A 13,297-nucleotide genomic window follows, 5' to 3' on the forward strand; every position below is an offset into this window, starting at 1 on the left:
CACAAACGACGAAGCTGTAACACTGGTACTAGACAGTTTCGTCATGTCCTCTAATACTAAAACTACACAGTTTTGTCACATCCTGTAACACCAGTACCAGACAATTTCGTCCCAACGTCTAACGCTAAAGCTACATAGTTTCGTCCCATCCTGTTACACCAACAATGTAGAAATAATAATAATTGTATCTGTCTGTGTGCCTATAGTAAAGTATATTGCCGGACTTGCTGTCACGGCTTGTTACTTTTCGGCCACCTCTGTCTATTATAGAAAAAACAACAACTAAAAGAGGTTAAAATTACTTAAGGATATATTTTGGCAAGTTAAAAAATCCAAAGTTAAAAGTTAAATTCTGTTCTGTGTTTGTTTTTCTTTATTTTAAATTTCGCGCAAAACTACGTCAGGGCAATCTACGCTAGTCGTCCCTAATTTAGCAGTGTAAGACTAGAGGGAAGGCAGCTAGTTATCAACACCCACTGCCTACTCTTGGACTTACTTTTTTACCAACGAATAGTGGGATTGACTGTAACATTATAACGCCCCCGCCTGGCCATGAAAGTCGTTATAAAAATATCAAAAGATATATCACTCATGATGTAAGAAAAACACGTAGGTTCAAGAAATCTTAATGCCAAGTGATAAAAAAATTCCTATTACCCGATCGATTTCGAAAGGTGGACCTTTTTTTTCAGAAGCAAAACAGTTTTATCACTTTGTATAAGATACATCACAATATAAAAATATATTTAATATATCAAGATGCAACTTAAATCTCATGTATAGCTCCAATATCATAACACACGTCTATTATCAGTTACACTCGGAAAAAAGAAAAGAAAAAGAAGGCTAAACGAGTATTAACATCACGAGTTACAAGTTTCAAAGTAGACATTATAAGCCTTTGTTTAGTTAACCCTACTTTATTGCAAGTTTGTAGTGTATTTCTCCCTAGCAGCACAGTGGTATGTCTGCGAACTTACAACGATAGACACCGGGTGTAGCTTTGTGATTAATTACAAACAAATAAATAACCCTGTTGTATTATTTAATTAGTGTGATGCTGTTTTTCAATTCTTGCTCAGTTAGGCTTAACACCAGCGAAGTAAACAACTTGATTACATTCAACAGAACACTTCGTGGCCTAGAGGTAGACTTTGAAGCCCTATAGTTATTGATATTAACTTCACACTTTACTTTAGCCTCTCATAACAAGTGACGGGTGAGTTGCGCGTGCTTTATATTTATTTTAGAAGCTTATTCGATTTGGAATGTACTTAACTCTCCACTTTACCTTTTTATATTTTTAACTTTCTACCTTTAACAAGTTTCCGTGTGTGTAATCGATTGACCTGACCGTAGAGAAAAAACACAAAATGTTTCTGATGGCTCCTTATCGTTCAGTTAGGCATGACTACAGTTTAGTTACGTAGCAGGTTCGAAGGTTATTTACGGCTCGGCATGGCCAGGTGGTTAAGGCGCTTGACTTTCAATCTTAGGGTCGCAAGTTCAAATCCCCGTCCCACAAAACATGCTCGCCCTTTCAGCCTTGGGGGCGTTATAAGTTACGATCAATCTCATTATTCGTTGGTAAAAGAGTAGCCCTAGAGTCGTCAATGAGTGGTGATGACTAGCTGCCTTCCCTCTAGTCTTAATCCACTTGGCTATGCCGGGCAATTTTTTCTTATACAATGTGTGACTGAGATTTTAATACAGAAAATGAAAGGTCTGGGATGGAGGGTGAAAAAAAAAGAATAGGTGAAGGAAGGAAGAAGGTCTGGAATGATGTAACTGACGAAGATAAATATTAACCACTTTTATTATTTTCTGTGGTTAATATTAAAAGCACAAAGGGGACAATAAATTGGAGGTTTAAAAAATTGTCTATTTGTTTGTTGAGTTTCGCACAAACCTACTCAAGGACTCTTGCGCTAGCTTTCCCAACTTTTAAGTCATAGACTACAGGGGAGACAGCTAGTCAATACCACCCAACGCCAATTCTCGGGCTACTCTTTTACCCGTAAATAGTGGGATTGACCGTATATTATAACGCCCGTATGGCTGAAAGAGCGAGGGTGTTAAAATAAAGTAATTCACTTTAAAAAGAATCCTAATATAGATATAAAATAACAAAGGCTACAAAATTAATAGAAATAAAAGAAATGGGTGCAGCTATGTGGAAATAGTTAATTTCAAACTGAATGGTATTTCATTAAATAACATACTTGGGTGTGTGTGTGTGTGTGTGTTTTTCTTATAGCAAACCAACAAAGGGCTATCTGCTCAGCCCACCGACGGGAATCGAACCCCTGATTTTAGCGTTGTAAATCCGGAGACATACCGCTGTACTAGCGGGGAGTTAACATACTTGGATTTTCTCATGTTCAGGTGTAACTATTCCTAATTTTGAGGGAGGAAAATCAGTCAGCGATACTTACTGCCTGCGCACTTGTTTTTAAACGATAGAGGGACTCAATCTTACAGTCATAATATTCAACACAGCTAAAAGTGCAAAATGTGGTGATGGGCATATCGTGGCTCGAGCCTTGGACTTCTAATATGAAGCCTGTGTACTAATGACTATAATGTGCGAGGCTCATACAATTTCAAAGGTTGGTGTGTGGGTGTTTTGGCCAAAATTTTGGTTATAAACCCTTCCGCCCCCATTACAGCAACGATAACCACTTTTTAATTTAAAAATTATTTGAAACATAAATAAAGGTAAACGACTAATCATTGCTAGACACCAAAAATCTGTTGTTATTTTTTTATTATTAGCTGAAGCTGAGGAGCACAAATGACGGGAAAGTTACTATTGACCAAAAGTGAAAGGTTATCGATGGTACAACCAAAGATAATGCCATGAAACTTATATGGATTCATATTTATAGGTAATTACGTGAATTTACAATATAATTATTTTTAGATACGTGTAGCTCGTTGAGTTATCACAGGTTTTTTTCATTATTGTATGTATGTTTATATTAACATTTATACAGTTTATCAACATTCGCTCCAACTAATCACACCGCTTAAAAATAACATTCGTAGTTCACGGAATTTGGTCTTTTCAGGCAATATTATGTAACTGCAGAGTTCTTTAGGGACACAATGACTGTACGCGATATTTAGGATAAAAATATTGTAGAAATTCTGGTTTACGATGTAAAATAAATAGAAATTTAAGTATAATCTGTATGAAGAATCTATTTAAAAGTTTAATCTAATTGTACAACTGGTACTTCTAAATATCTCTAGCGGTGTTATGGGAGCGTGCTGTGATAGTTTGACGTCTCTAGACCTAACTTACTGTTTTTATTGATGGGTTATTATGTGTAAGAATATTACTGGGTAATCATTCTTGCGTTTTTCCTTTCGATTTTCATATCACAGAGTGGTATGAAGATATTCATTTCGTACATGACCGTTCGGTACGAACGTCTTTTCTTTACTACGGACATTAATCAGATGCACGTAGCTTAGGCTACTACCCACAGGTTCTTTCTCCGATCTGAGACGTTTGGACACTGATTGATGAAGACGGCTCGTGCTCAGACTAATCCTCGATCTATTCATCGATCGTTGTGGCAGAAATCATGCCACCTCTCTTGGGACAGAACAGACATATAGCTTTAACAGAATCTTACAAGTAAATAATTCGACCGCTTTCAGAGATTATTACTAACAGCAGATTGTAGAAGAGCTTTCTATTTCTACTTTAAAAGAGAATTCGTGTTTATATATATATACATACATAAGAATTATAATAACCCTTAAATTTCCTACTGGTACATTCACCACCGGTAGGGTGTGGATAATTAAATGATTTTCATCTTTTTCCTGTTAAAACGCTCAGTGAAAGAACAGACATTGAAACTGCCGGTTTTGTTTAAGTGCTTTAACCACCTGGCCATGCCGGGCCGAAATCGACAGGGAATCTTAGCTTTAATTTTAAGGTCTAAATGCATTATTAACGTCTGTTGTTTTTTTGTGTGACTCATATAAGTATTTGTTGCTGAGCACAAAACTGTACAACGAGCTATCAGTGTTTTATCCACCACGTGGGATTTTAGCGTTATTAACCTCCAGGTTTATTTATCACTGAGCTAGTAGGGGAGCGTTGGTGGAGTAACTTATATGTCATTATGTAGCAGTTTAGTGCGGAAATTGTTTTAAAAAAAGTACATGGGCCCTCCCAATAAAATGCTAACATGTTATCTATTCTACTTTATAACTTACTTTTCAAAGTTAACAAATGAAACTTTCTTATTTACATAAGAAATTGGGGATTCAATTCCACGTGGTGGACACAGCAGGTAAGCTAGTATGGCTTTACGTTAAAAAAGTCACCCGCTTGGACAGCGGTAAGCCTGTGGATATTCAATGCTAAAATATCGGTTCGATTCCCCTCGATGGACACAGGAGATAGCCAAATGTAGTTTTGCTATAAGAAAACAACAACAACACATACACGCGAGTTAAAAATAACAAACTTATTTGTGTGATGAGGTTAACGCTGTTATATATGTATATCATGGTAGAAAACAGGTCTTCAAAATGTTTTAATAATTTTGTAGACAAGAAATACAAAAACTAGACAAATTAGTATTATATTTACCACAGTGAAAAGTAAAATTAGAAATAATAAACACGTACAGTGAAGAAGAGTATTTAACTTTAAGCAAACATGCACATTCATTAATTTAATGATAATATTCCTTTGATAAATGTACAAGGTTGGCCTTAATATTTACTCTGGTGCTGTTATTTGAAACTTTAGGTTGCTATAATAAACGTAGGAAAAAATCTTTGCATAGTTTTTTTTTTTTTTTATCCAATACAGAATTAAGTATTTGCCAAGCCTTCATAATATATAATACAAGCAAAAGTACCCGTCTCCAGTGAAGGGAAAAGTTTAAGTTAATTTATGAATTTAAATTAGTTCATGGACTATAAAATGTTTATTGGTTGCACTCCTGGTTTCACTTTGAGTTACTTATATCACCATCTGTAAAAATTAATTATTGAACATTTCAGTAATTTATTCCAAGAGTCACTCAACTAATAACATATGGTAAATATACATTTTTACTGTTTAAGTTATGCCACATTTTGAAATGTAAATGACAGAGTGATTAATTTGTAACAATATAGTGTAGGATATTCTGTTTGTGAAATAATTTGGCATTATTATTTATGTATGTTCTACCCTCATTTCATTCAGTGAATGTTGAGCTTTGCCAAAAAGCGCAGCTTCTCAAACGCACGGACAGACGCCACGATTAGCAATACATATAAGATTAACCTAATATGTGTTTATTTTGCTTTTCAGATTGTTGCGTGTTAATATATTGTTTAAATATAACAGGCCCGCCATCTATTGGATTTTTCGTCAATATTTATTGTCCGTTACGAAAGTCCTACAGAAAAACGTCTTTCCTAATTTTTGCTCTCTACGGGTATTTTTTTATCAGAATTCATCTATCCTACAGATTAATTTGAAAATTCGGACTTTAATAGGATTGTATCACAAGTTTATGAAGTAAAAAAAGGTAAATTATTAATAGTAAACCTCTGTGTTAAAAATATCAGTCTATCAACATCCTTGTATATATTTTAATTATAGTAATTGAGGTACAAGAAGCGTCACAAATATAGTTACCAACGGATGTTCAAAATAAATATTTTGAGTTGTTGTCTTAGATTATTTTTTTTTTGTTTCAGCTTGTGTTTCATTGTTTTATTCGTCATAGTATGTTCGAAAATTAAACTGGTAAAACTGAAACTTTTATGCCTAACAAATGCAAATACAATTAGGCTTATGTGCATACAGGCGCTTTGTTTTTAGTGCACTTAGCTATATTTTAATTGATTTTGTTAGGCCTAAATAAAACGTACCTCTTGTTGTCGTACACTTACAATCAGGCTTTTGAAGAAGTGGTAAACAAACGTAAAAGTGGTGAAGATTGAAGATTAATAGATAAGAGTGTAATTATTTTTCCTCGCCATCAAGAATTTCAAATAGGCTAAGCCTTTACTATTGTTTTTATCATTTCATTCCCCACTGGTTTCGTAAAATTACATTCCTGTTCAGAACTTAAGACTAGGTTCTAGCAGTTATAGCACTGAGTAACAAATAAAATCGTATCACGTAATAAATTACTATTGTTGGTGGTTTCACAAATATCTTTATTACAACATTTTGGGTACAAGTTTTGCAAGCTTTTAAAAAAAAACTTTGAAGCTTGAACAAAGATGCTTTAAGATTACGACAGTTCTTTCTGTCTCTTCAGATCATCAATTTAATCAGTGTGCTTGAGACACCATTTTTTGATTCTCATTTTCCTTTACTTGTCAGGGTTAAGCGCAGAAGTATTGGTGAGTGCTTTCTATTATAGAGTGCCAAAAAACAACATTTAACACTGCAAAAATAATCGAAACTTCAAAATTTTCTTTTAATGCAACACCAACCATCACACATATATCTATACGTTTGTGTTTGTTGAAATACACAATACGTTTTACAACATAACATAATTTGATGACATAGAAAATACGATTATGTTATCAAATATGATTTGAAGGTAATATCAGTGGTTATTAAATACTAAATATTTCTATTCTAACAGAATTGGCAACATTTGGATACAAAATGTTTATCAGACATCAAATACCAAGATATATTAATACTTAGCTATTGAAAGGCCAGCTACTTTCATTACCAACACATTACGATACAAACTTTTAAATAATCAAACAAACATAAATATTCCTATTTGTTTTACAACTAATTGATATTCACATATAACTACATGTAGTTATTTTTCTAAGTAAAAACTGTCATAAATTAACATTTATACATAAAAGATTTGACTGCTTTAAGTTTTGAACAAAAAAAATCCAGCGTTTTGGCCAAAGGTTTACGACTAATTACCTTTATCAAATTTGTCCGAAATTTGATTGTATTAGGTTTAGAGATGAATATAATTGTACAACAAAAAATGAGTTGTACTATATTCACAAGTTACTTAATATTTCTCGCTGGTGAAATTACACAGTACTTATACGCTCTTACTGATGACATGTTACCGGATTATCTCACCATAGTTATATTTTGTAACTGATAACATATTATCAGATTATCTCACCATACTTTTATTTTGTAGCCGGTGACATGTTACCAGATTATCTCACCATAATTATATTTTGTAACTCATGATATATTTCAAGATTTTCTCACCATTGTCATACATTATTTCTAATAGTATCTCTCCGTATTGTTTCACCAGATTAAATATTGTTTATAATGGTACTTTATCAGATTATCTCACCATGTTAAAAGTTACGAACCTTTTAGTTGTCTTTGTTCTTCTTTATAAAACAAAACAAAATACAAATAAATCGACGTTGGACTATCAAATAAAACTCCACATTTTATTTTTATAAGTCCATAAACTTACAGCTGTTTTACCTTGAGAGGACATTTTTAGTGGATGAGAAACATTGACAGATAAATTTATGAGAAACCGACAAAACATTCAGAACTGACCTAAGAAAATTGTTTACATCACAAACATCTCGTGACAGTTTTACGCATACAGAGTTAAGTGTTGTTGCTACGTGTATAAACTTACTATCATGTTAAGTATTGTACTTTCACATATAAAACGTATTTCCATGTACATAACAACTGGCACTAGCTACGATAAGGAATTGTGTGCGTCTTCAAACTAAACTATGGCACAAACAACAACGTTCTAAAAACTGTGTTGTCGTTTGTTTTCAATATTACAGACATCGAAACAAACACACCGGTTTACACAATATAATTATGAGAGATAGCTCGAAGTGCTGCATTGTAGAAAGTCCTACAAATAATCTTTCCATTTCATTCATAATTTACACTCGAAATGATAAAACATATAGTTTATCAAGGGAGGGGGTATTTCGCCTAAGTATTTCAGTATAACAAATAACATTCACCCTTATAATAAACATATTTGAAACAACTATATGCCTACACAATAACTTCTCACAAAAACAGGGGAAACAATCCCACTGAAATGTTCAGCCATAGCTGATAAACTTTTCTGGCTATGTTTCTGTCTAGGCTTACTGAATAAATGTGATATCTTCCAGAATGCTCAGCCAATTGTCATTTTAGTTAGTTTAGATTAAGGTTAATGAATAAGATTATAATCACGTAAAATGCCCAAATATAGTAATAATATAATAATAATAAAGAGTAATTAAAACAACATCAGTGTTTACTTCATTTATTTAGGCCTAACCCCGTGATAATTTAATAAGACCAGTGAGTTTTTTCATACTTTACTTCATCTAGTTAGGCATAACCATGCAGTTAGCTCGTAAGACAAGTTTACTCTTAATTTCACTTTATTTAGTTAGGCCTAACCCTGCAGTTACTTAGTGAGACTACTTAGTTTACTATTAATTTCACTTTATCTAGTTAAGCGTAACCCTGCAGTTACTACTTAAGTTTACTGTTAATTTCACTTTATCTAGTTATGCCTAATGATTTAGTAAGACAATAGGTTTGAAATCACAGTCGAAGGGAAAGTTCAAGATATTTTGTTCTGATATAATTTATTTTGCCATCTAATTTTCTTTTAAACTATAAACACAAATCTGCCCATATATATCAAGGTAGGGAAACACAACCAACTGAAGACTTTGAGTTTCCTCTGGTTGCTGTGTTTATAACTGTTCTGACGTGCAGAAAGGCTGCTAAAGATCTGTATAACTGGTTCACATTCGTTATTATCACCGAAGAAAACACTTTAATCTATATAAAAGCATAACTCGCAAGTGAGAAGAGTTTGAAACAACACTGTGAAAGAAATCGATATTATCAGCCTAAACAACACGCACAAGTGGTTAGGAAATCTTAGGATCCAGATTTTATTGATCATGAGGAAGGCACCCAGCCACCAACACCCGCCACAATATCAAATTAGAAGTGCAGTGTGTGTTCTGGGAGAATTACATCTCAGACTTCGAACCATAAGACACACAGGTCATACTTAGAAGTATTAATTAATTATAATATTACTATTATCGCAGATTTAATTGTTTATAGCATTACTTAAAGATAGAGATTGGGTGAGACAGAGGTCTATGGGAAAAATTATACACGCTCATTCCAACAGATACATATAGACAATCATTGTGGAAGAAACATTTTCAAAAATTAACAGCCTAGATGGTAATTTCTATTCTGCTTTAATATAGGTATTTTTTAGAATAATAGAAAGAAAAATTATGCTAATACCTGCAGTATAAATATCATTGGTGGTTATTAAAGAAATTCCACTTTATACATTAAAAAAAGTTTTTCTTTTACCTTCATACCGCAGTGTCATCTAGTGGGCTGCACTTTATCAACACATTAATCTTGTGGAAATAAAATACACTAAAATACCTAAAATCTCCCATGAACACCAAAGGTTTACGTTTACAGACAATAATTTTAATCGCTCAAACACTTGCAGATGGAATTCCTCCAGTGGGCATGGTTAGCTTTGTCTGTGTGACATCACTTGTTACCCCGTTGCAGAACTGGCGATCTTGCCATGGAGTTGTCAAAATTCGGATGCGCTGCAAGATGGAAAACACGTTTAGTAAAGGCACTGATCGTGTTTTTTTTGTGTTTTTTTCCACTACTTGTCAGACTTATTTTATAAGGTCTGGATTTTTTGTATGCTTCAAGCCTGTTTATAAAAGTAATGTGCCTGTTTCACTACTAGATACTGTTATTTCCCCCTATCCAGACTTTCTGTTATGCTTTAAGCCTCTTAATGAAATTGACTGATCTTGTCCATTTCCCATTACATGCTACAGTTGTTCTGTCATGCTTTTATCTGAGTACATATAAAGTTATGCTTTATAAGTTTGACTTGTTGTTATACTAAACAATTATAATGCAAAACGTTAAACGTACAGATTTGTTAAAAATGAAACTTCTACAACAAATTTGGAGTTAGTTTTTATTTTATTCAATAATGTTTGTACTGTCTTTAAAACAAATAGATGGGGTAAGTTTCTATCTTTATCGGCAAGAAGTTACTTGAAACCAATATCACCCACTTGGTTTAGTAGGAAAGAATGTGTCACGTTTGGTTAAATTCTATGGTTAGAATTTTACTTTTCCTTTCATATCCAAGTTTAAGTTAGAAATACATTGGATGCTGGTGTAGATTAGATTCTAGATGTTGAAAGAAAGAGGAATTAAGTTATATTTCTCTGGATTTCAATTATCATAGCTATTAAGGTGTGTAATTTTAAATTAGATATTAAGATGTGTGGGCAAGTAATTAAAATGATTACCTCAAGAAACGTTCCAGGAGTTGTTAGGATCTGCCAGACAGCCACACCAGGAATACACAGAACAGACGATGCAGCGAGACACATTCCTATGGCGTTGGCCCATGGTGGATAAATATAGTTTTCATATGTCAGAGGCTCGTACTCTGTGAGTCCGTATATAATAATCAACTATTGAAAAATAAAAAGCAAATTTAAAGGTTTAAAATTAGTATTTAACCAATACAGGAATGGTTTTAAAATTAGTATTTAACCAATAGAGGAATGGTGTGGTGTGATGAAAAAGTGTTTAGTCATTTGACTAAAACTAGAAAAATGCTGCAGTGTGGATGGATTTGTTAGCGATTTTATAAAAAGGCTTAACAAGACTTAAGCCTACTTTATGATAATTAATTCAACAATATGACGTTTCTTCTAAAACTAAAACAACAACAAAAAACTTAGCGATCTCGTAACCTATTACTTTATTTCAGTATCTCTGTCACATACGAATTTAAGTATATTATACTTGTTTTAGCCGATTACTCTATATTTCGAAATTAAAAAAACTTTATTTGTCGAATATTCTAACCAGTTGAGCCCTGGTGGTGGATATGTGAACAACTAATACATATTTATTATTATTATTTTAAACATAAATCTCAATGTTCAGGCTCTTCCCCGATTTGCTACTTCTGCAGTAACAGACAAGTTTCTCCATAAAAATATTTAGGTTATTAGCATTGTATAAAAACATACAACTAAATCAATCAAACAATAATGTTAGTTTACCTGCGAAGTGAGGTCTGAATAAGGTTGTCAAAATAGATGTTTTATTTACGTGTCTTGAGCTGGAAACTTATGTCACTATAAGATAAAATTATATTTTTTTGTTTCAAACGTAGTGTGATATGTTTGAGATCAAGTAATAACAGTTTCGCTCTCTCTGTATATACCACTTTCAATATATTGAATTAACTAGTATTAGACATAAAAGGTCTATGTAAATAATTTACCAAAATACAAATTGGAGCCACCAAAGTCCAACAAACTTTCCAGTAGAGTCCAACTTCTATCCCCATCATCTCCTTTATATCTCCTGCAAACCTCCGAATACCTACATATACAATTATCCCAAGTTGTTTTGTAAGGTGATATATATACACATATGTATCATAGCACTATAGTACTAGGGTCATTTACTTTCTATTCTGGGTAGATGGCACTCTGTATGTTTGGCGAGATTTATAGGGCCGGATTTGTTACAGCAGGTATATGTAACTTGCTAGCAATAAATTTCAACAATAAACGGACAGCACACAATATACTTTTTAATGTATTCAAAACAAGTAAAACATATGTAAAAAAATTTGTAACACAATTGTATTTGGAGATGTAAATAATCGTCTCTTTTCGTCAAGACTCCACACAAGCTGGTCTAGTTATTTTTAGATTCCAGTTGACAAAACGAATTCTTCTTCTCTACTCTGTTATCACAATACAATGTGTCATAACTTCAATTACATTATTTTGTGGTTACAATAGTTATATATAGATATTTAAATAATTGTTTACTATTCGACAAAGTCCACACAAGCGGACTCAATTCCTTTAGAACAGAACACCCTCTGACAAGACAATTATTCTCTTCCATTTCTGTTAGTACAACAAAAACTGTGAAACTCAGTTTAAGAATTGCTCTTTACGGCTAAATTCACACGCAGTCTAACCTCAGTATAACTGCTTAATCTAACGTTCGCAAAATATACGCGAAATAGTAATCTTGTATTAAACCTAAAATGAACAGTAGTGTATATCTGACTGTATGATTTTAAACATATCGTGCATATCTGACACTATGATTTTAAACATATCGTGTATATGTGACAGTAATGATTTTAAACATATCGTGTATATGTGACAGTAATGATTTTAAACATATCGTGTATATCTGACAGCTTGATTTTAAACATATCGTGTATATCTGACAGTTTGATTTTAAACATATCGTGTATATCTGATAGTTCGATTTTAAACATAGTGTATATCTGACAGTTTGATTTTAAACATATCGTGTATATGTGACAGTAATGATTTTAAACATATCGTGTATATGTGACAGTAATGATTTTAAACATATCGTGTATATGTGACAGTAATGATTTTAAACATAGTGTATATCTGACAGTTTGATTTTAAACATATCGTGTATATGTGACAGTAATGATTTTAAACATATCGTGTATATCTGACAGTTTGATTTTAAACATATCGTGTATATGTGACAGTAATGATTTTAAACATATCGTGTATATGTGACAGTAATGATTTTAAACATATCGTGTATATCTGACAGCTTGATTTTAAACATATCGTGTGTATCTGACAGTTTGATTTTAAACATATCGTGTATATCTGATAGTTCGATTTTAAACATAGTGTATATCTGACAGTTTGATTTTAAACATATCGTGTATATCTGACAGTTTGATTTTAAACATATCGTTTATATCTGACAGTCAGTTTAATTTAAAACATATCGGGTTTGTTTGTTTTGGGAATTTCGCACAAAGCTATTCGAGGGCTATCTGTGCTAGCCGTCCCTAATTTAGCAGTGTAAGACTAGAGGGAAGGCAGCTAGTCATCACCACCCACCGCCAACTCTTGGGCTACTCTTTTACCAACGAAAAGTGGGATTGACCGTCACATTATAACGCCTCCACGGCTGGGAGGGCGAGCATGTTTGACGCGACTCGGGCGCGAACCCGCGACCCTCAGATTACGAAGCGCACGCCTTAACGCGCTAGGCCATGCCGGGCCATAACATATCGTTTATATCTGACAATTTGATTTTAAACATATCGTGTATATGTGACAGTAATGATTTTAAACATATCGTGTATATGTGACAGTAATGATTTTAAACATATCGTGTATATGTGACAGTAATGATTTTAAACATATCGTGTATATCTGA

At 33.1% G+C, this 13,297-nt stretch overlaps 1 protein-coding gene across 1 annotated transcript in view; it reads right to left on the reverse strand.

Annotated features, from left to right (window-relative positions):
* Positions 1-6,176: 6,176 nt before the first annotated feature.
* Positions 6,177-13,297, reverse strand: part of DAT (Sodium-dependent dopamine transporter) — a 124,351-nt gene continuing 117,230 nt past the window's right edge. The window contains exons 11-13 of the mRNA XM_076508269.1: positions 11,337-11,437; positions 10,345-10,512; positions 6,177-9,615 (exon numbers count right to left, since the gene is read on the reverse strand). Of these exons, the coding sequence (XP_076364384.1) occupies positions 9,496-9,615; positions 10,345-10,512; positions 11,337-11,437 (389 nt within the window). The 3' untranslated portion in view covers positions 6,177-9,495. The remainder of the gene's footprint in view (positions 9,616-10,344; positions 10,513-11,336; positions 11,438-13,297) is intronic.

Source organism: Tachypleus tridentatus, chromosome 6 (assembly GCF_004210375.1).
Source record: "Tachypleus tridentatus isolate NWPU-2018 chromosome 6, ASM421037v1, whole genome shotgun sequence".
Taxonomy (NCBI): domain Eukaryota; kingdom Metazoa; phylum Arthropoda; class Merostomata; order Xiphosura; family Limulidae; genus Tachypleus; species Tachypleus tridentatus.